The following is a 21409-nucleotide window of genomic DNA, read 5'->3' on the forward strand; positions in this document are numbered from 1 at the left end:
TTGCAGTGGTGCCCAGCCCCACACAGTTGGTTGGACTGTATCGCTCGACACCGGCTTGAGTGCCATTCACTTTTTGACAACGAAATCATTTTTGGATTCCTTAAAATGTAATTTTTTTTCACTTGAGTGGCTTCTATCTAAATTCTAGCAGTTGTACTGAATATTAACTTATTGTGCCTAGATATAGATCTACCTGTACTGGACTGGACAGAGGGAATAGAGAATAATTATAGAGAGTCTGAGAGAATGGCTACTGTAACTCTATTTCTCTGCTGTCTGCTGGAAAGTGTTTCTCTTGTGTATGGGCAACCTTTGAGTGAGTACATAACAACTGAGTTGATATGCACTGCACAGTTGCTTAGAGTTGGTGTATAGCTAATGTTTACATGGAGGGTGGTGTTCTGCACTATAATTTCCTGGTATTGCTTCACCCAGAAAACTACTAATGTGGAGTGGCAGCTTCCTAATGGGACTGCAGTGGTAGCAAGAGTATAGGGGTTCCAGTTGGGGACGACCATTGACTGTGGGATTCTTGATGTTTTCATATTGCTTGTCAAATTAACGGCAAGATAATTTTGTTGTGGACATCTTAATGATATGTACACTATCCTCAGTGTCACACACACACACACCCACACCCACACCTACACGGTATGTTATACATACACTATGTTCATACAACCACTTCTTAGAATATCAATGACAAACAAAATTCCGTACAGCATTGAGTTTGATCATGAGTAAGTTGCTACCGTATTACTAGAATATTTACGGATGAAAACCTTTGCGAATGAGCCAAATCAGCAGAAAATTTGACCCTTTGCGATCTAACTATTGCGTTCTGGCAAGGATCGTGTGTATATTTACTAGTAATAATTTAGGTTTTGCAGATTTTATTGTTGCGAATTGATCAACCATCGCAAAGATCGCAAATGTTTGATGCTCGCAAAACATTCTAGTAGTATGGTATGTCTAGACATTTTCCATTGTTTTAAGCATAAATTATACCTATAACAGAGGTATATACATTGAGTCAGAGACAATGGCCAAAGCCGGTGACATCACTAACGGACTATGTCATTGTCAATGTGTTGGGTTCAGCCCCTCCCCACTGACGAGTTCATCAATTATTTTGACGGATCCTCTAGTCATGTGACCTATAGAGCTGTGTTGACTAGAACAGAAACTGTATCTGCTGTGGATATTGAACAATGGGAAGGACACTCAAAGCATCATACTGATAGAAAATACATACTGATAGAAATACCTGAGTTTGTTTGACTGCAATGTAGGCAGGTCATGAGCACATGCACTTCCTTGTCTTTGTTACCATTGGATACGGTGTGGTTTCAGTATCATGAGTAGACTATCAAGTGCTACAAGCTGTAATTATTAGCTACAGGTAGCTATAAGGAGAATGTTCCCCTCAATGTTATTGCTCTGCTGTCTGCTGGGAAGTGCTTCCCTAGTGTATGGACAGCCGTTGAGTGAGTTGATATAATAAATCTAGTTTAGATTATGCAGCCTAGCTAAGTTAATACTAATTAACTTGTGCTACTGGCTGGTAAATAGTAGTAGATCTAGGTTTGGTATCAGAGCATCAATTATACATTAATGGCATACAGTTCGACTGGCAGCATCCAATGAGCCCCCTGGCACTGACCACACTGGAGAGATCATCTCGTTCTCTGATGTTGGATCAGGAGTTGGTACTGATCCACGAGCCTGGTATTGCTACACCAACCCTACTGGTGCAGTGTGGCAGGGTCCTGGTGGGAGTACATTGCCCATAGTTCTGGGCAGGGCTGCAGTTAGGAATGAACTGTTCATCAGTGGTATTATTAATCCTGATGCCGTTGTTCTGCATCGTGGTCCCACACACTTCAGTCCTGATGGAGAACACTGCTGTGTGAGGATTGCCACCAATGAGAGGAGATGTGTCACCTTCAGTGAGTGCTGACTATATTGTCTATGCATGTCCAATACTAACCTCCACCCCCCACAGCTCCCTGCCCCACACTGAGTCCCCTGTCTAATGGAAGGATCTCATATGATGCAACCACCAACATGGCCACCTACACCTGTGACACTGGGTACACCACCAGTGGAGCTACTCCGATAACTTGTATGAGTGATGATACTAGTGCTGGTACCTGGTCTCCATCACCTCCCACTTGTACAAGTAAGACCATTATATATAGAACTACCATACAACAGGGAAATTTGGCTAGCATTTTAATTTGGCAAATTTACATTAGTTTATATACTGGTGGATGCAATAATAAATGCATAAGAAGAGAAGAGTGTCGAACTACGAGTAAAGAGTGCAAGTGAAGAGGATCAACTCGACTATTGTCTCTATTTAGATGATTTTTGTGAAGAGATCGTCTCCTATCAGTGTGCAGTGAGCAGCTCCACTAGCTCTGAACGTTGAATGCGAACAATTTAGCTAGAATTGTTCGATTACCACACCCCTAAAAACGTAACGGTTAACATTTACTAGGAGATTACTATTAAATTTACAATACTTTATCACGTGCTAGTCATGTTACTTTGTGCACAGTGTTTGTGGTGTTTGTGTAGAAGTATCAGTAGTTCGACACTCTTCTCTTTTTATGCACTCATGATATAATACTTGCCAAATTTTCAACTGGTACCCGGACCTTTATAGAGAACTATAGTTAGTGTGTGTTTATTTTCTCCAACATAGTCGTCACCTGCCCTGTCCTAACCTCCCCTACTAATGGAGCCTTGTTCACCCCTAACCTCAACTACCTCACCATTGCTACATACAGCTGTGATACTGGCTACGTCCTCACTGGTAGTGCTGCTAGAAGATGTCAAGCTGACGGTGTATGGTCAGGAGTGGCACCAACTTGTCCACGTGAGTTAGCAATGGTGGGTTGAAAGTAATGGTGATCAAGGATCTCCCCACAGCTGTTGACTGTGGACCTCTGGCTATTATCAATGGAGCAGTGGACACATCCTCTGGAACCACCTTCATGATGACTGCTACTTACACCTGTAACACTGGATACAATATTGTTGGTAGTGAGAGCAGAACTTGTGGACAAACTGGATTTTGGAGTTCAACTGCACCAATTTGTGAAAGTATGTTACCAATGTCTGTGGCCTCACATGATTTCTTATTACTAACCTTTGTCAGTGAGTTAGTATGTAAATTGATCTGTTACAGTTGTCAACTGTGGTTCCCTGGACGCCCCCTCTAATGGAGCAGTGGACACATCCTCTGGAACTACCTTTAATATGACTGCTACCTACACCTGTAACCCTGGATACACTCTGACTGGTGCAGAAGGGACCAGAACATGTCAAGCTAATGGAATATGGAGCTCTAGTCAACCTGCCTGTGAATGTGAGTGTGACCTACACAGCTTCAATACTATATACTCATTGCTCCCCTGCAGTCATTGTCCTGTCCATTGGAGGCACTGTCTACACTAACAACACAGCTCTGTCCTTCTCCCTCATTGGAGAGGGCTCCTCTGCCTTCACCTGTCACACTGAGCTATCCACCTGCTGCAGGGAACAAGACAACCCCAATGGAGGAGGGCTCTAGGAGAGTGGAGAGGACCAGATGGGGTCAGTATACCTTCAGAGGCTGCTTTTGGAACTATCGTTGAGGGATTCTACATCACCAGAGGCATTAGCACTATCAGCGTGAATCGCCGTTGCAGTGAAACGAATGCAGGAGGTGTCTACTGCTGCACTATTCCCAGAGCTGGTGGTTCCACTCAAACATTGTGTGTGAACGTGCAGGGTGAGTTGATATAAAATAATTGTGCAAACATTGAACAATGTGAGAGTGTTTTTAATTCTTTTCAGTTCCTATACCAGCAACTGAGCCATCTACTGAGCCATCCACTGAGCCATCCACTGAGCCAGCCAGTAAGCCAGCCAGTACATGTACTGATGGACCTACAGTTGCACTGGGAGTGTTGCTAACAGGCTCTGTTGTTGGGAATATTGTGTTCATAACTTTACTGATAGTTGGAAGAAAACTTATACCAGAAAGGTGAGTATATATGAATTCATTTGACAATACCTCTACAAAATTTATCATGAGACTTACAGGAAAAAACAGCAGCCAGTTTACAAAGCACCCGACCAGGTCACAGTGGCCTATTATGAAGATGTGAGCAAGCTGGGTGTGGGTGGCCCCCCCACAACTATTGAGCTGAGTGAGTGTCCGGCGTACGCATCCACTGAGTCAGGGGGTGGGAAGAAGAGAGAGGAAGATTGTATCTATGACAATTAACACAAACCCTACTCAAGCTAATACTGTACATACAGCAATTCAGCATCATGTCATGCTTCACCTAACTAATTGTTTGTTATAGTTGCCTTTCCATGTTTAACGTGCTTGTTGATTGTATGAATGTACAGTTGTTTGTCAACATCAATTATACACTAAAAGACAAAACGAGAAAGTGAAACTGTGTTCATTATAATTATATATACGTAGTTCTGTGTGCATGAACAAAGAGACGGCTAGTGAGTCAGTGTGACAGGTTGTTGGCATCAAACTTCTCCTGATCGTAAAGCTCCGCCTTTATCATCCGTCCTCCAAACCATCGACCATTGAGAGATTTAGTAGCTGCTTAAAAAATGAAAATAACAGCCAGTTTACGAAGGTGGCCTTTTATGAAGATGTGAGCAAGCTGGTTGTGGTTGCCCCCCCCCCCCCCCACAGCTATTGAGCTGAGTGAGTGTCCAGCGGCAGAAGAGAGAGGAAGAGACTGTATCTTTACAACTATATTTGATGGAACATGTTTCTTTGTTAACATAGCTGCCGCGCCAATGTTGCGCATGCACAATAATTGAGTGGGCGTAGCTCCTCGTAAGAATGGGCACACTACAGTAGCAGAGGAGGAATGCCAGTGTCAAAAGGTCACTAATTAAAACACCACGTGGCCCAATGTTTTACATGTAAAACTGAGTTTACCCTCGCGCCCCTGAGTTTATACACCACCAATAGCTTGATCCTCTTTATAATCACAACAGAAATCGGCTGAGCTATCGCGCCCCAGAGGAATCAGCTTGAGAGAGGAGATCCAGGATTTAATTGCAACCTTTGATCTTTTATTGCATTCTTCTAAACCACAAGATATGGAAAATAGCCTGCCATGGCTAGAGAACAAATTTTGATATACTAGCTTGCTGCACTGGATAGATCTAGGTATAATAGCTTTCCAAGCAGGCAAATAAAGAACAGAAGCGCTAAGCTGCTATATGCAGCAAAGGTCAAGAACCCAGAACAAGAATGTTTAATCCTTCATTAAACGTGACCCTATTGACCCTGGCGTTTCTCCTCTGCTACAGTAGTGCATTACTCGTTCATTAATGAGCCACGCCTTCAGCACTTGAACTCTGCAATATGATTGGGCTGCAAAATTTCTGCAGCAGGAACAAAACCTTACATTGCAGTGGTGCCCAGCCCCACACAGGCTTGAGTGGCATTCACTTTTTTGACAACGAAATCATCGGATTCTTGAGTGGCATTCACTTTTTTGACAACGAAATCATCGGATTCCTTAGATTCTACTTGAGTGGCTTCCATCTTCTAGCAGCTGTACTGAATACACTGGACTGGACAGAGAGAATAGAGAATATAGAGAGTCTGAGAGAATGGCTACCGTAACTCTATTTTTTTGCTGTCTGCTGGGAAGTGTTTCTCTTGTGTATGGGCAGGCTCCTTTGAGTGAGTTGATATGCAGTGCAGTGCACAGTTGCTTATAAGAGTTAGAGTATAATTTATCTCTATTGTATAGCTTTTTCAATTAATGTTTACATGCATGGAGGGTGGTTTTCTGTACTACAATAATAGACAATATCATATATATAGCTATCTATATAGCTATAGACATCAGGTGTTATATGTTGTATAACATGTACAGCCCACCTGGCAGCAGGCAATGAGCCCCTTCCCATTGACCACACTGGAGAGATCATCTCATTCTCTGATATTGGAACAGGAACTAATGAACCATTTCCCTGGTATTGCTTCACCCAGAACACTACTAATGTGGAGTGGCAGCTTCCTAATGGGACTGCAGTGGTAGCAAGAGTAGGGGTTCCAGTTGGGGACGAACTGATCACTAGAGCTGTTAATGGAGGCCTTTTTCTGCTTCGTGGTACCACACACTTCAGTCCTGATGGAGAACACTGCTGTGTGAGGATTGGCACTACACAGAGGCTGTGTGTCACCTTCAGTGAGTGCTGACTATATAATTATTGTTTATGTCCAATACTAACTCCCACCCCCCACAGCTCCCTGCCCCACACTGAGCCCCCTCACTGACACTAATGGAACGATATCATACAATGCAACCAACAACATGGCCACCTACACCTGTGACACTGGGTACACCATCAGTGGAGCTACTCCGATAACTTGTATGAGTGATGGTACTAGTGCTGGTACCTGGTCTCCACCACCACCTACTTGTACAAGTAACTATATATAGTAGGTAGTTAGTGTGTGTTTATTTTTCCCAACACAGTCGTCACCTGCCCTGTCCTAACCTCCCCTACCAATGGAGTCTTGTCCACCACTAGTCGGGACTACCTCACCATTGCTGCATACAGCTGTGATACTGGCTACATCCTCACTGGTACTGCTGCTAGAACATGTCAAGCTACTGGTGAATGGTCAAGAGTGGCACCATTTTGCTCACGTGAGTTAGACTAAAGGAATGGTGGGTTGGGAGTAATGCTGACTGAGCATCTCCCTACAGCTGTTGACTGTGGTCCCCCGACTAACCCCTCCAACGGAGCAGTGGACAAATCCACTGGAACGACCTTTATGATGACTGCTACCTACACCTGTAACACTGGATACAACATTGTTGGCAGTGAGAGCAGAACTTGTGGAGTAAATGGAACAAGTGGAGCAACTACACTAACTGATGGAGTTTGGAGTCCAGCTGCACCAACTTGTGAAAGTATGTTATACCAATGTGTTGTGGCCTCACATGATTTCGAACAGCCTTAATACTGAACCTCTCCAGTAAGTGTTGGTTAATGTGTTATTTTATAGTTGTCAACTGTGGTTCCCTGGACGCCCCCTCCAATGGAACAGTGGACACATCCTCTGGAACCACTTACCTCCGAAGAGCTAACTACACCTGTAACCCTGGATACACTCTGACTGGTGGAGAAGGGACTAGAACATGTCAAGCTAATGGAATGTGGAGCTCTAGTGACCCTGCCTGTGAATGTGAGTGTGACCTACACAGCTTCAATACTACTCATTGCTCCCCTGCAGTCATTGTCCTGTCCATTGGAGGCACTGTCTACACTAACAACACAGCTCTGTCCTTCTCCCTCATTGGAGAGGGCTCCTCTGCCCTCACCTGTCACACTGAGCTATCCACCTGCTGCAGGGAACAAGACAACCCTAATGGAGGGGCTCTCGGAGGATGGAGAGGACCAGATGGAGGGGTCAGTGTACCTTCAGAAGCTGCTATTGGAACTACAGCTGAGGGATTCTACGTCACCAGAGGCATCAGCACTATCAGCCTGAATCGCCGTTGCAGTGAAACGAATGCAGGAGGTGTCTACTGCTGCACTATTCCCAGAGCTGGTGGTATCACTCAAACATTCTGTGTGGACGTGCAATGTGAGTGACAGTGATGGTGTGTATACTTTGATATAGTGTTCCTTGGCTTCCAGCTCCTATATCCGAGCCACCACTCACTGAGCCAGCAAGTACATACATTACAGTTACACTGGGAGTGTTGCTAGCAGTTGCCGTGGCAGTCATTATTGTACTGATAACTTTCGTTATTATTGGAAGAAAACAGCTAACACAAGCAAGGTGCATGTGAGTGGTTGAAATATTGATGGTTAGTTGAAAATACTGCCACAGAAATCAACTCAAGCAAGCACCCAATTGCAACCAGAAGGCCTCTTATGAAAATGTCACCGTAAACGTGGGTGTCTCCCCCACAGCTGTTGAGCTAAGTGAGTGTCCAGCGGCTGAACAACATTATCAACTCAAGCAAGCACCCAATTGCAACCAGGAGGCCTTTTATGAAGATGTCACCGTAAACGTGGGTGTCTCCCCCACAGCTGTTGAGCTAAGTGAGTGTCCAGCGGCTGAACAACATTATCAACTCAAGCAAGCACCCAATTGCAACCAGGAGGCCTTTTATGAAGATGTCACCGTAAACGTGGGTGTCTCCCCCACAGCTGTTGAGCTGAGTGAGTGTCCAGCGGCTGAACAACATTATGGTACCTGAGCCTAATGAGTAAATTCCAAATAAATAAATAGTTGCTACAAATTATCCAACTCCAGATATGTACGTGTCAGGGGGTGGACAGGAGAGAAAAGAAGAGATTATCTATGACAATGTTTAATACAAACATCATTAATTCAGTATACTTAATTTTATACTACAATTGTTTTTATTACGCAATCTTAAAGACTGCATGTTCATACATGTAATTATATATAGCAACTCAGTATAACTGTTATTATAGTCATGCTTCGATCTATTATTGTTTGTTGAGTTGTTTTTCCCACTTACAGTGCTTCAACATAACGTAGCATACATACAACTATTATATACAAAGCAAGAAGCGAAACAATTTGTGTCCATCTATAGTAACAGAGTCACAGAAGGTGTTGATACGTATAGTTCTGCATGTGTGTGTGCATGAACAAAGAGACGGCTAGTGAGTCAGTGTGACAGGTCGTTGGCATCAAACTTCTCCTGATCGTAAAGCTCCGCCTTTATCATCCGTCCTCCAAACCATCGACCATGGAGAGATTTAGCAGCTGCTACAGCCTCTGTAATAACACAGGAGTAGGCTGAACAATATTATGGTACCTGAGCCTAATGAGTAAATTCCAACTAAATAGTTGCGATAAATTATCCAACTCCAGTTATTTACAAGTATTACAAGTATGAAATGGCCCCAAGACTAGCGTCTAGATTATAATTGACTGTTGATTGGTCTGGTATGTGTGTTCCTTCAAATACTCTATGGTTATAGTGTCCCATATCACAGGGACATAACCATATAGTATTTGAAGGAACACACATACCAGACCAATCAACAGTCAAATACTATTTAGTATTTGAAGGAACTATACCTGACTGTTGATTGGTCTGGTATGTGTGTTCCTTCAAATACTATATGGTTATGTCCCTGTGATATGGGACACTATAACCATAGAGTATTTGAAGGAACACACATACCAGACCAATCAACAGTCAAATACTCTAGAGTATTTGAAGGAACACACATACCTGACTGTTGATTGGTCTGGTATGTGTGTTCCTTCAAATACTCTATGGTTATAGTGTCCCATATCACAGGGACATAACCATATAGTATTTGAAGGAACACACATACCAGACCAATCAACAGTCAAATACTCTAGAGTATTTGAAGGAACTATACCTGACTGTTGATTGGTCTGGTATGTGTGTTCCTTCAAATACTAGAGTATTTGAAGGAACACACATACCAGACCAATCTGGAGTCAATTATAATCTAGCCGCTAGTCTTTAGATAGATTATATAGATATATAATTATGATAGGTCTCTTTAAGGCTACATGTACTAAACACATATTTAATTTTTTATACTGGATTATGTGCTCTTAAACCAGTTCTTTTAGATTTTGCGATATAATTATGACAGCCTCTTTAAGAGCTCCTATTTACTTTAAAAAATGGACACTGTAGATTCAAGTTATGAAGGATTCAAGTTATGAAGGATTCAAGTTATGAAGGTAGCCACTGAAGCAGCACAACCACTGAAGCAGCACAATTCTCTTACTAGCACTTCATAGTTATTGTACACATACACTCTCACCAGCTGTGACTGAGAAAAGGACGAATATCTTGATAATAACATCAGCATTGTCTTCCATGCTCTGTCGCTCCTGGTAGATAATGACCCTCTCCACACTGCCGTACTTAGAGCACTCAGAGGTCACCTCTTCTTCAAGGTCGTCGTCAAGGTCTTCCATAGTTACCATGTCGTTGAGCACCAAAACACGGGACTAGAGTGTGGTGTGTGTGTGTGTGTGGTGTGTATGTGTGTGTGTGGTGTGTATGTGTGTATGTGTGTGTATGTGTATGGTGTGGGGAAAGTTGTATAGAGGAAAATTGTCAAACTTGGGATACAATATCATGAGCTCTGGGGGGACCTTTTGATTACACAGCACTGTACATTTCTTAGCCAACCAGCTCACCTCTGTTTTCCTGGACAGCTTCTTCATGATCATGAGGCGAGCGTTGCTACCAGAGATGGAGACGTTCTCCTCTGACTGTAAAGTATTGCTCTCTGGGTTAGTGATGACAACAGCCTTCTCGGCCATCACGTCATCTCTCTCCTCCTCCACCTTAGACTGAGCCAGGGGCATCGTCACATTCACAGTTTCTATAGTGTGTGTGTGGGTATGGGCAGTGTGGGTGGGTGGTGTGTGGGCAGTGTGTGTGTGTGTGTGTGTGTGTGGGTGGTGTGTGTGTAGAGGGGGGTAAGGGTAGGCACACACCAACACCCAGGCATAAATGAAGTAACTCTGTTTATAATGCTTAGCAGACAATTTTTTGAGTACACTAGACAATTGAGATGCTGTTTCTTCCCCATTACCACCGACCCTAAACTCTGAGCAAACTAACTCGATCGATCAGTACACGCACACACACAACATAAAGAGCTAGTACATGTTATATAGAGCTATATTATAGATACTTACCGTCGCTGTATGACATGACATCAGTGGGGATTATACCAGCCATGGCTGTGAGGGAACAAGGGAACAAAGAGAATACTAAATACAAACCTCAGTAGCCGTGCAGCTAGTACGTTGTGGTAAGCTATATGTATGTCATCCATTTAATACTGTAACGGTGGGTGTATTGTACTTACAGTCTCCTCCCATGCCCAGGCCGAGTATCCCTGGCAACACGGGGGCGGCATTTGGAGGGTAGAGTGGAAGTGGAGGGGTCAGTGCCTGGGGGATAATTATATCACATGATAATCACATGACATGCAATTACTATTTAGAAACTGGGATTGAAACAATAAGAATTATTACTCCCACAATAATCACAGTGACAGTGATTAGCCACTTGATAACTAGCTAAACTTTAACGAAAGCATCCCACCACCCACTCACACACACCCTCACCCTTCCCACTCTCAGGAACTGTCCGCCCAGGTCAAACAAGTTCATGGAGGCAATGGCATCAGCTGCACTCTTAGCGTTCTCGTAGTCGATATAGCCCCACCCCCTGTGCTTGGCCGGGTTAGTGTCAGGAGCCAACTCCAACTTCTTGATCTTCCCAAATGCCTCAAATACACTGCAAGTGGAAGAACCAGAGCTAATAAGGTAATGGAAAAGTTATAATTATTATCACACTGTATAGAGTCTCTAGCATGCGTTCAATCCATTCCATTCACACTGGAGGGTTGAATATCTTTCAATAGCCATAACTTGAGTATTGTTGATCCAATGTCAAAATTTTTCTGATTTTCTGAAAGCTTAGAAAGAGACCTTTCAAATGATGTGTTTCAATCCAAAACTTTGTCGGGTCCATAATTTGGCATTTTTTCCTTTGGACCATGGGCTAATCCATGGTATGGCCAAATTGGCAAATACTTTTATCACTCGAATATGAACTTTGATGACACCATTTAAAAGGTCTCTTTCTAAACTTTCAGAAAACCATAAAATCGTTGAAATTGGATTTACAGAATTCAAGTTATGGTAGCTGAAAGAGTCCTCGAACCAAAACAATTATTGATAAGTTATGGCCAATCACACACTGTTAATAGACCCACAAGCCCCTCCCTTTATCAGTTACTGCACATGTACCTCTTAACGTCTTCTGGGAGAAGGTCAAGATGAATGGAAGCCACATAGATCCGTGGGTACTTGGTAGCCTCCTGCTGAATCTGAGCGATGATGGGGGCAGCCTGAGGCACGTTATTAGGGCGACCAACCTGGGAGATAATAATTATACAGTCAGGCACACTTTAGAGTTGGGTCTGTAACTAAGAGTTCCAAAGGTCCAAATTCAACTACATGGTTGATGATTTTCTGAAAGCTTAAAGAGCTCTTTCACGTATGCTCAAATCTCAAATTTGGAAGGAGTCAAAATTTACTATTTCAGAAAGGTAAAAACAGGCCGAAAATCGACTTTGATTTTTAACACATCATTTGAAAGGCCTCTCTCTAATAAGCTTTCACAAATAATGTTATTGTACCAACGGAACTAAAGTTGTGGCTGATCAAAGATGCTCTTGGAACAATAACAATGTTACGTCCCTGACCCCTTTCACAGACCTTGATATTCCGTCCACCCATGACAACACCGTTCATTTGCTCCAGTGCCAGTTGTGCTGCCTCAGCTGTCTCGTACTCAACGAAGGCATAGCCTTTGTGTTTCATAGCAGCCGTATCCACAGAAAGGTTGACAGACTTGAGGGTTCCAAACGGACAAAAGGCAGTCTTGACTGTTTCTTCTCCAATCTCAAAGTTGATGCTACCCACATAGATCCTGCAGATGAAGAGGGGAAGCAGTCACCATTAGATAGGCCTTTCAAAGGGGTAAAAACCCAAGTGGTAGCCATTTTTAATTCAATCAACACACAAATTTGCCTCTTTAATCTATGCCATTTAAAAGTACCATGGGTACATACATCCAAGGACTGGAGACTGGTTATCTACACATTATAGACACCTTTAATAGTTCTACCTGGTCATTAATAGCAACGCTCTCTGTTTGTTGGCCGCCTCTTGCAACTGCTGCATCTGGACCACCTGCTGCTCAGTGTGTCGTTGTTGTTGCTATAGGAACGAATGGGTCAAATCTGATTGGACGGACCGTAATTATATACACTCACAAACTTGGACGAGACGTCGGCACAATATTTCTTGGCCATGGCTAGATTCTGTGTTTGTTGTGGGTTGAGTGCGGAGAGTACAGCTGGTTGTATGAGCGGTCCAGTCTGCTCAATCTCAACCTCTACATGTACGTGGGAACAAATAGTGTATATTTAAACTGATTTTAATTAATGTGGTTGTATTTTTATTGGAGTGCTGTAGATTTACCATTTGATTCGGCCACATCCCAGCCTTTTCTTCTCTTCCTCAGCTTTGGTTGATCAGCTACAGGTGCAGGGCTAGGGACGTTCTCCTTCTGTTCTGTGTCTGTCATCTTCTCTCTAGACGTTGTATACACGTACACGTGGAATGTTGTAAAGCTATTGCTATAAAGGAAAGGTCGTCGTTAGAGCAAACTGTTTGTGGTAAACTAGTAATTAGTTTGTTGTGTTGACGATTATTACCCACTGAAAATGGCTGCACTAGAAACAGAGCCTCCGGCTCTTGCAGCAGCTAGCCAGTCTCCTGTGTCTCATTCCAAAGATCCATTCGTTGGCAACGTGTCCAAGATATCTCCACATCATGGAGGGAGCTCAAAACAGAGTTACAAGAAAGGAAACTTGATATTTGATGCTTGTTTTGAAGGGGGTAAGTTAGTTCTGTTGCTAGGCAGCCCCACCCCCCTTTTATTTTCTCTGTGTGTGCAGGCAATTTGGGGAGAGTGGATCTCATTAATGACTTTGAGTATGATCTATTTATCCGACCTGACACCTGCAATCCTAGGTACACGTGTGGAATATCCAACTTTCACAGCTGCAAACTGAACAAATAAATATTTCTCTCGTTTACAGGTTTAGAATGTGGTTCAATTTCACAGTCTCAAACGTTAAATCAGACCAGGTAATTCCATCCCTATTCCAATATCAATATCTGTATACCAATTAATCCCCCCCCCACCCACACACACACACACACACACACACACACACACACACATCACTACATTTTGTAGAGAGTGATATTCAACATAGTCAACTTCAGTAAGACCAAGAGCCTCTACAGAGAGGGAATGTCCCCCCTCGTTAAGTCCACCTCTCGTCCCCACTGGCAACGCATCCCCTCTAAAGCCGTGTTCTACTATCGCTGCCCCGACCATCAGAAGAACTATGTACTCTCCTTCGCATTCGCCTTTGATAAGGAAGAAGACATGTATCAGGTGAGCTAGGGCTGTGTTTTTTTGTTAACAGTATGTTCCATTCTCAAAGAAAAAGCGTGGGGGTGATTTTTCCTAAATTGCCTGTTTTGGTAGCTATCTCTGAGTGCTCATAACTTGAGTTAGGATTGTGCATTTTCACAATTAAAATATGCATTTATCTAATGATGTGCTTAGATCAGTGGTGTTTGTATTCTTCTCCTCATTTTAGCTAGCTAATAGTATAGTGTGTTGCTCTACTCATTGTAGTTATGCCCATTATACCAGTTGTGAGATGCAACAACCCCATCAAGTGTCGTATCACTATAGCGCTAGTGTCAACTGCTCCCTTCCCTCCCTCCATTGCAGTTCTCCTACAGCTTCCCCTACTCATTCACAAGATTACAAAAGCTATTGGACAAACTCGAGATGAAAGGTCTGGATTACTTCCAAAGGGAAACCATCTGTAAAACTGTGGTATGTTGAAGTCTACTAGCCTGTTGGATAATAGTTGCTAATTACATGATAATTATAACAGTCCACACAGCCTCACAACTTACACTCCCCACACACACACACACACTCCTCACAGCAACAGCGGCCGCTAGACCTCCTCACAATCACCCACCCACGCAACCTGGACCCGTCATCACGGGCCAGGATGGTGTTTATTACAGCGAGGGTCCACCCAGGGGAAAGCCCCGCTTCCTACGTGTGTCAGGGACTCATGGAACACCTGATGAGCGACACACTCGAGGGAGAGCTACTCAGAGAAAATATCATCTTCAAAATTGGTAATTTTTGTAAATTTTCAATTCTTTGTTACACCGATTTTGTTGGTTTTATTGATGCAGTACCAATGTTGAATCCTGATGGAGTGTACTTGGGCAATTATCGAAGTTCTCTGATGGGCTTTGATCTCAATCGGCACTGGGCAGACCCCTCCCCCTGGGCCCAGCCCACAATCACCGCCACCAAGAAGCTCGTCATGGAGTACGACCAAGACCCTGTGAGTATGCGGAAGAAATATATTATACTGAAGTGTATAATTATGTGAATAGAAAAATTATTGTGTCATTCATCTTTGTGCAGAATATCGATCTGGACTTCTACATTGACATCCACTCTCACTCCATACACACGAATGGTGGGTTGTTTGAAAACGTATCTCCAACAGCTTTAGCCTCGGTCCCAGGCCAATTTTTCTTTAAAACGAAAGTTGGGCTGGGAACGAGGCTAGAACTGTATGCTATCTACTAGATGTGTATTGTTATACCCACCATTCCTGCTGCCCCCCCCCCCCTCAGGATTCATGTATGGCAATGTGTATGATGAGGAGGAGAGGTTTGAGAGACAAGCTGTGTTCCCCAAGCTACTGGCCAAGCATGCCACTGACTTCTCATGGGTAAGAAGAGTGGCAGGCAATTGCTTTGTAGGGTACTTTCATTGTTTCTGCAGAATAAGACATCGTTCAACAGAGATGCTATCAAGGCAGGGACTGGAAGAAGGTTGGTATTCCACTAATGTACCCACTAACCACTCACTCCCCCTCTCTCTGGGTACACAGGTACCTGGGGGACTGCCTCTCCCCACAGACACACTGCTACACACTAATGTACCCACTAACCACTCACTCCCCCTCTCTCTGGGTACACAGGTACCTGGGGGACTGCCTCTCCCCACAGACACACTGCTACACACTAATGTACCCACCCACCACTCACTCCCCCTCTCTCTGGGTACACAGGTACCTAGGGGACTGCCTCTCCCCACAGACACACTGCTACACACTAATGTACCCACACTAACCACTCACTCCCCCTCTCTCTGGGTACACAGGTACCTGGGGGACTGCCTCTCCCCACAGACACACTGCTACACACTGGAGGTCTCTTTCTTTGGCTACCTGGCCTCCCACAGTAGCACTGACGTCACCACTCCCTACACTGAGGAGGCCTGTATCCATTCCCACTTTACCTGTACTAGCCATGCATAAAATTAATTATACCTGCGTATACAGCACAGCCATAACCGTAGCTACTCTCTATGTATAATTATTACACTAGTTATGTATGTATGTGTTAACATAACTACGTGTAGTCCTTTGCATGCCCTGCACGTTCTTACGCTGTATGTCATGTGATTTCGTACTTAGCTCTCTGTATATCTGTATATTACACTAGTTACTTACGTATGCAATCTGATTAAGTATGTCATGTGATTTCGTACTTAGCTCTCTCTGTATATCTGTATATTACACTACGTATGCAATCTGATTAAGTATGTCATGTGATTTCATACTTAAGCTCTACATATCTGTTTCCGATATAATGATCCCCTTGACTGATGCGCTCACCAGATCTGAGACTGGGTCAGAACTTAGCAAAGACCTTCCTGGATTATTACAACCTCACACACACAACACCCACTGCCTCAAAGGAACAGTTAGACTCTCAGCAATCATAGACTCTGGCTTAATTCATAATTAGTTATATACATTATATATAGCTATTAAATTTGAACTATTATCATTTTTTATTCTTCACATTACATTATATTGTATTGTAGCAATTTCATTGAAGTCGTACATCAAAGTTTTCGTGTAGAAATGATTACAGACATGGGTACAATAAATTTATACATTACAGTTCATTGTGTAGCGGTAAGCATTCTCCACTTGAGGGGAAATTCCCCTTGCTCTCAAGGACCCCCCAGGGAGCACACACCCAGGGGTCATTAGTAGCTCTCTGCCAGTCATTCAACTTCTTCTTTAGTGCCTCGAGCACCTCTCTATATTTCTCCTCCCCGGCTAGATTGATCAATTCCGTAAGATCTGCGTTAACATCATACAGTTCCCATTCAGCGCGATAGTAATACTCTTGCAGTGTTTTGAACCACTTAGTTGGCAAATTATTCGCAGTGCGATTCAGAAGATCTTGAAATGTCGGGGATACGTAGAAATCTTGGTCAATCATAAAAGGCATTTTGTAGTTTAAGTTGTGTATCAGCTTGTACTGCTGTGTGCGTACAACTCTCATTGGATAGTACATAGTGACCTCGTGGAGATTATGACTAGCGTAGACGCTTTCCCAGCCGTGGTCCGGTTCCGATTCTAGGAGGGGGAGTAGAGACTTGCCTTGCAGTGTGACTGGATTCGGGCCGAAAAGCGTGTAGTTTGGGAATGGGATTGAAAACCAGTCGAGGACAGTTGGCACAATGTCCGTGAGGCTGACCATAGCTTCACTGCTTTGGCCCGAGCGTTTCGTTGAGAATGGACTTGAGACAAGCATAGGTTCTCCCATTCCAGAATCATAAAGATTAGTTCGTCCGTTTGGAAATGGAATTCCGTTGTCCGATGTATAAATAACCAATGTGTTTTTATCGAATCCAAAATCTTTGAGTCCCTTCAGAAATAGTCCGACACCTTGATCCAATCTACTGATGGTTTTGTACTGAGCAGCCAGGTCACTTCGAGCAGCTGGTGTGTCTTGTACAAAGTACGGCACCAGCACATCGTCTGGGCTGTACTCCACTGGGCTCCAGTCTGGAATCAAACCTTGGCCAGATTTACCATCCCCAAATTTCTCACAAAATTGTCCAAATTCCGGATTAGTGGATCCACATCTGTGGGGATCATGAAAACCAATGTAGAGGAAGAAATTAGAATTTGATAGTTTGGCTTGAGCGAGAAAATTGAAAGCTAGTATTTTCATGAGTGTGATGTTTCGTCCGACTTGGTTTATGGGAAAGTGTTCTTCTGTGTATGAGTATTGAAATGGGTAGACATAGTCTGGCGCAACGTGCTTCTTGCCAATGATGCCGGTCATAAAGGGCTTGCCAGAGCTGGGGTCTGCAGAAAACATAGGTAGTAGTATAATAGATGAGAACTGCTAGTAACAAAACTATTCCTCAAAAAAACATTTACAAAAGCACAACAAGTGGTACTATAGCTGGTCCCTAGTTCAATCAATGGTTTCAGGACCCTTTCAACTGCCATACATGTACATCAATGGTTTCAGGGCCCTTTTAATTGCCATACATGTACATCAATGGTTTCAGGGCCCTTTTAATTGCCATACATGTACATCAATGGTTTCAGGGCCCTTTTAATTGCCATACATGTACATCAATGGTTTCAGGGCCCTTTTAATTGCCATACATGTACATCAATGGTTTCAGGACCCTTTTAATTGCCATACATGTACCTTGAATTCCGTGGGGTCTAATTTCAACACTTTAAGATTTTCTGAAAAACACCTTAAAATGGTGTTATCAAATCAGTTATTTGCCAATTTGATCTCATACCATGGATTATATATAGCCCATGATCCAAGGCCGAAAATCAACAAATTGTGGCCCCGACAAAATTTTTTAAGGTTTTGGATTTAAACACATAATTTGAAAAGTATCTTTCTAGAATTTGTCGGCATTGGAATCAACGGTAGTAAAGTTATGGCTATTCAACTATAACCCCCCCCCCCCCCCATGAGCACGATGTCATTACAATCACACTCGCCCAGTGTGTTGTTGAGGATGAGAGGTAGACTCTGCACTTTGTCGAATGAGTGAAAGTGATGGTAGGAGTGCTGCAGTCCGTACATCCCGTTCTCGTGTTGGGGAAGCCCTGTTAAAATGGCCGACCGACTTGGAGAGCAGCTACTGACAGACGTGTATGCATTATGGAAGATTAGACTCCTCCCAGCTAGCTCGTCAAGATGAGGCGTCTTGCACTTGTCGTTTCCGTAAAATGAACTCTCAAATCCACCATCATCTGCGACTATAACTAGTACATTCCGACCTTGATCAGGTTGCAAACCCAGGGCAACGGAGAGGATACCTGTATTAATAGATGGGACGATAAAAGCGATTCATGAGTTTACCTGACCAGTAGATCTATACCAGTCAGCCTCTTACTAACTAAATTGTATTTAAGGGTTATTATAATTATTACACATAGTGGCACACAGTCTCTAGCTAGAGAGATACTCACAGAGCAGTAAGAGCATTGTTAATGTTGTAGCCAAAGAGGGGGTGGGGCTGATTTGCTTGGAAACACTTTGTTCTAACGACGACCTTTCCCAAAAATGTTTGAGCCAAACAATCAAGACCAAAATAATTAAGTGACATGATGGAGGAATACATGCACACATTGTTTGTTTATCTCTTAGCAGCTAATGACTGGAGCAGTTTTTCCCTGAGTCTCTGTTCCACCATATCTCCCACTGCCTTGGTATTGTAGCCACTAGCTGAACCATCACTCCTCACGACTTCTTGAAGCATAGTATTCATTACAGTGCCTTCTTCTTGGTACTGCATCTCCTGCTCTGGTCCACTATTGTCTCCCTCAGTAGCACTGTCTTTATCGCAATGTGTTGCTTTCTTGAGAGCAGACTCTAAAGCTCGTTGTCTCAGTTCCATCTCCAATGCTTGATTCACGTCCTCCGTTAAATCCTCGGCTTCACTGTCAGAACTAGCACCATCTTCTGTTGCATGCTTGGTTGGCAATTGTTCTGAGGTATTATTCAATGGAGAAATTACTGGTGCTTCTGATGTAACAGTTGTCACAGTATTACTGTCCATAGGATCTTCGATCTCTTCAGATTTATTGTTACATGGAGTGTCTTTATTAGCGCCTTGTTCATCATCACTGACATCGCTCACGGCAATTTCTATGTCCATCTTTAGAGCCTCGGTAGTATCCTCGGTAGTATCACCGGTCTCCACTTCACCAGTCCCCACTGTCTGACTGGCAGAAGAGGATTGCCCTAGTAGCTGCATTATTGTCTGATTGAGGTCAACCTCGGGAGGGGAGTCAGTAGTCTGGATAACGGAGATGATATCTTGCTCGCTCATGGACTGGAGCTTGGTCAGACAGAGCGCCTTCACACGCTTCATCTTGAGACCCTACACAAACAAACACAAGGTGTGGATAAGTATTGCAATCAAGTAGCTTAGAATTATCACTCAATCTAAAGCTTCAGATCAACACAAGGAGATCCTGTAACAACTGTAGCAAATTTTGTGTTTACTCCTAAGTGATATGAATCAAATTGCTAATTTCGACCAAATACGGCCAAATACCATGGTATGTAGTTGAACATCTTTCAGCAGCTTTAACTTTAGTACCGTTAATCCAATGTCAAAAATTTTGTGATTTTCTGAAAGCTTAGAAAGAGACCTTTCAAATGATGTGTTGCAATCCAAAAATTTTTTGGGGCCCTAATTTATCATTTTTCGGCCTTGGACCATGGGCTATTATTCATGGTATCGCCATATCGGCAAATACTTTTATATCTCAAATACGATTTTTGATGACACCATTTGAACTCTTTTTTTCTAAGCTTTCAGAAAATCCTAAAAAATTTGACATTGGATCTACGGAATTTAAGTTATGGCAGCCGAAAGAATCCCCCCAAACCATTGAATATTATGCCCATGCATGCAATAGTTCAAGTGAAAAATGCCAAATTACGGCCCCTGGATTAAAAAATATCATTTGAAAGGACTTTCAGGGACCTTGTTTAATCACAATCACCGAATGGTTCTCAGAAATGCTCGCCAATACGCAATCTACTCCACCTTAAGCACGTCTGGATTTAAACACATCAGGACTCTTTCTAAGCTTTCAGAAAATCATACATTGGATCAACGATACTAAAGTTATGGCTGTTAACTACACCTCCCCCCGTTTAATCAATCACTGAATGGTTTCGATACTTTTCAGACCGCTCGCTTATTTATTAAACACATTGTCCAACAATACACAATCTTACTTCACCTTAAGCACGTCCGGAAGCATTCCCGACACATCCCCCGGTCCAAGTATAGTGAACACCTGGTCCAACAGCTGCCTACGATCAGACACATAGTGCTCCAGGCCCTGAGGCACTCTCACTGCCCCAGACGCCACCAGTTCAGCTAGCTCAGTTACAGTGCGTACTTTCAACCCAGACGAAGGGGCTTTCTTGGACGACTTGGAATGTCTGTATTGGAAGGACCGAACTTATAAATTAGGAGATTAGCTATAAAACACGTGCTCAGTATACAACCTGCTTCTTTGCAGCAAAATTCTAAAACAATACATCTAGATCAGATTCAATTTATGTAGGCACTTCTCACTTGGATTTTTGTTTTCTAGAGGAGTTTGTTGAATCTTTCCTTTTCTTCCTCAAGTCTTGTCTGTCCTTGTCAGAGCTCCTGCGTTTCCTTGGAGGCCGAGGAGGGCTCGCTACTCTGGATCTGGTAGCCATGTACACGTACGTCAGATCGATGAATGTGAAAAGGGTCGCTTACTTTATTTACAATTAATGATTATCAGATTAAATGTTTGAATATTTGACGATCTT

The 21409-nt window shown here is 43.1% G+C and overlaps 6 protein-coding genes across 11 annotated transcripts; 3 read left to right on the top strand and 3 right to left on the bottom strand.

The window, feature by feature from the left end:
• Positions 1-157: 157 nt before the first annotated feature.
• On the top strand, positions 158-8553 carry LOC135334888 (CUB and sushi domain-containing protein 1-like). 5 transcript variants are annotated; one of them, XM_064530250.1, is made up of 10 exons: positions 158-316; positions 5919-6233; positions 6292-6474; positions 6525-6698; positions 6759-6965; positions 7061-7240; positions 7289-7642; positions 7696-7846; positions 7892-8256; positions 8297-8553. In XM_064530250.1, exons 1-10 carry the CDS (start codon positions 247-249, stop codon positions 8380-8382), a joined length of 2085 nt encoding a protein of 694 aa, XP_064386320.1. In that variant the 5' UTR covers positions 158-246; the 3' UTR covers positions 8383-8553. The 5 variants fall into 5 exon arrangements, with proteins under 5 accessions (XP_064386320.1, XP_064386319.1, XP_064386324.1 ...); XM_064530249.1 differs by lacking the exon at positions 158-316 and adding an exon at positions 5454-5722; XM_064530254.1 differs by lacking the exon at positions 158-316 and adding an exon at positions 5454-5722 and having other exon boundaries at positions 7892-8226; positions 8321-8553.
• Positions 1182-4441, top strand: LOC135334906 (sushi, von Willebrand factor type A, EGF and pentraxin domain-containing protein 1-like). Its single transcript, XM_064530278.1, has 9 exons — positions 1182-1487; positions 1626-1949; positions 2006-2182; positions 2711-2884; positions 2938-3111; positions 3197-3376; positions 3429-3781; positions 3847-4036; positions 4096-4441. The coding sequence occupies exons 1-7, from the start codon at positions 1418-1420 to the stop codon at positions 3578-3580; spliced, it is 1251 nt and encodes a 416-aa protein (XP_064386348.1). The 5' UTR covers positions 1182-1417; the 3' UTR covers positions 3581-3781; positions 3847-4036; positions 4096-4441.
• Positions 8554-8557: 4 nt separating the features above from the next.
• On the bottom strand, positions 8558-13268 carry LOC135334902 (poly(U)-binding-splicing factor PUF60-like). Its single transcript, XM_064530273.1, has 11 exons — positions 13100-13268; positions 12892-13013; positions 12744-12835; positions 12332-12545; positions 11861-11988; positions 11174-11345; positions 10912-10996; positions 10739-10783; positions 10232-10419; positions 9850-10039; positions 8558-8815 (listed from the first exon to the last, which is right to left on the bottom strand). The coding sequence occupies exons 1-11, from the start codon at positions 13203-13205 to the stop codon at positions 8706-8708; spliced, it is 1452 nt and encodes a 483-aa protein (XP_064386343.1). The 5' UTR covers positions 13206-13268; the 3' UTR covers positions 8558-8705.
• A 58-nt stretch (positions 13269-13326) lies between these two features.
• LOC135334903 (cytosolic carboxypeptidase 6-like) lies at positions 13327-16639 on the top strand. Of its 2 annotated transcripts, XM_064530276.1 has the most exons (12): positions 13327-13519; positions 13579-13654; positions 13723-13771; positions 13884-14087; positions 14433-14540; positions 14656-14857; positions 14918-15072; positions 15156-15210; positions 15371-15468; positions 15522-15571; positions 15903-16021; positions 16423-16639. In XM_064530276.1, the coding sequence occupies exons 1-12, from the start codon at positions 13345-13347 to the stop codon at positions 16527-16529; spliced, it is 1398 nt and encodes a 465-aa protein (XP_064386346.1). In that variant the 5' UTR covers positions 13327-13344; the 3' UTR covers positions 16530-16639. The 2 variants fall into 2 exon arrangements, with proteins under 2 accessions (XP_064386346.1, XP_064386345.1); XM_064530275.1 differs by lacking the exons at positions 15903-16021; positions 16423-16639 and adding an exon at positions 15631-15896.
• On the bottom strand, positions 16635-19186 carry LOC135334897 (N-sulphoglucosamine sulphohydrolase-like). The gene is made up of 3 exons (XM_064530268.1): positions 19054-19186; positions 18580-18900; positions 16635-17913 (listed from the first exon to the last, which is right to left on the bottom strand). Exons 1-3 carry the CDS (start codon positions 19067-19069, stop codon positions 16706-16708), a joined length of 1545 nt encoding a protein of 514 aa, XP_064386338.1. The 5' UTR covers positions 19070-19186; the 3' UTR covers positions 16635-16705.
• On the bottom strand, positions 19162-21343 carry LOC135334909 (caspase activity and apoptosis inhibitor 1-like). The gene is made up of 3 exons (XM_064530282.1): positions 21183-21343; positions 20842-21046; positions 19162-19967 (listed from the first exon to the last, which is right to left on the bottom strand). Exons 1-3 carry the CDS (start codon positions 21311-21313, stop codon positions 19221-19223), a joined length of 1083 nt encoding a protein of 360 aa, XP_064386352.1. The 5' UTR covers positions 21314-21343; the 3' UTR covers positions 19162-19220.
• Positions 21344-21409: the final 66 nt, after the last annotated feature.

The sequence above is a fragment of the Halichondria panicea genome, chromosome 4 (assembly GCF_963675165.1).
Source record: "Halichondria panicea chromosome 4, odHalPani1.1, whole genome shotgun sequence".
Lineage (NCBI taxonomy): Eukaryota > Metazoa > Porifera > Demospongiae > Suberitida > Halichondriidae > Halichondria > Halichondria panicea.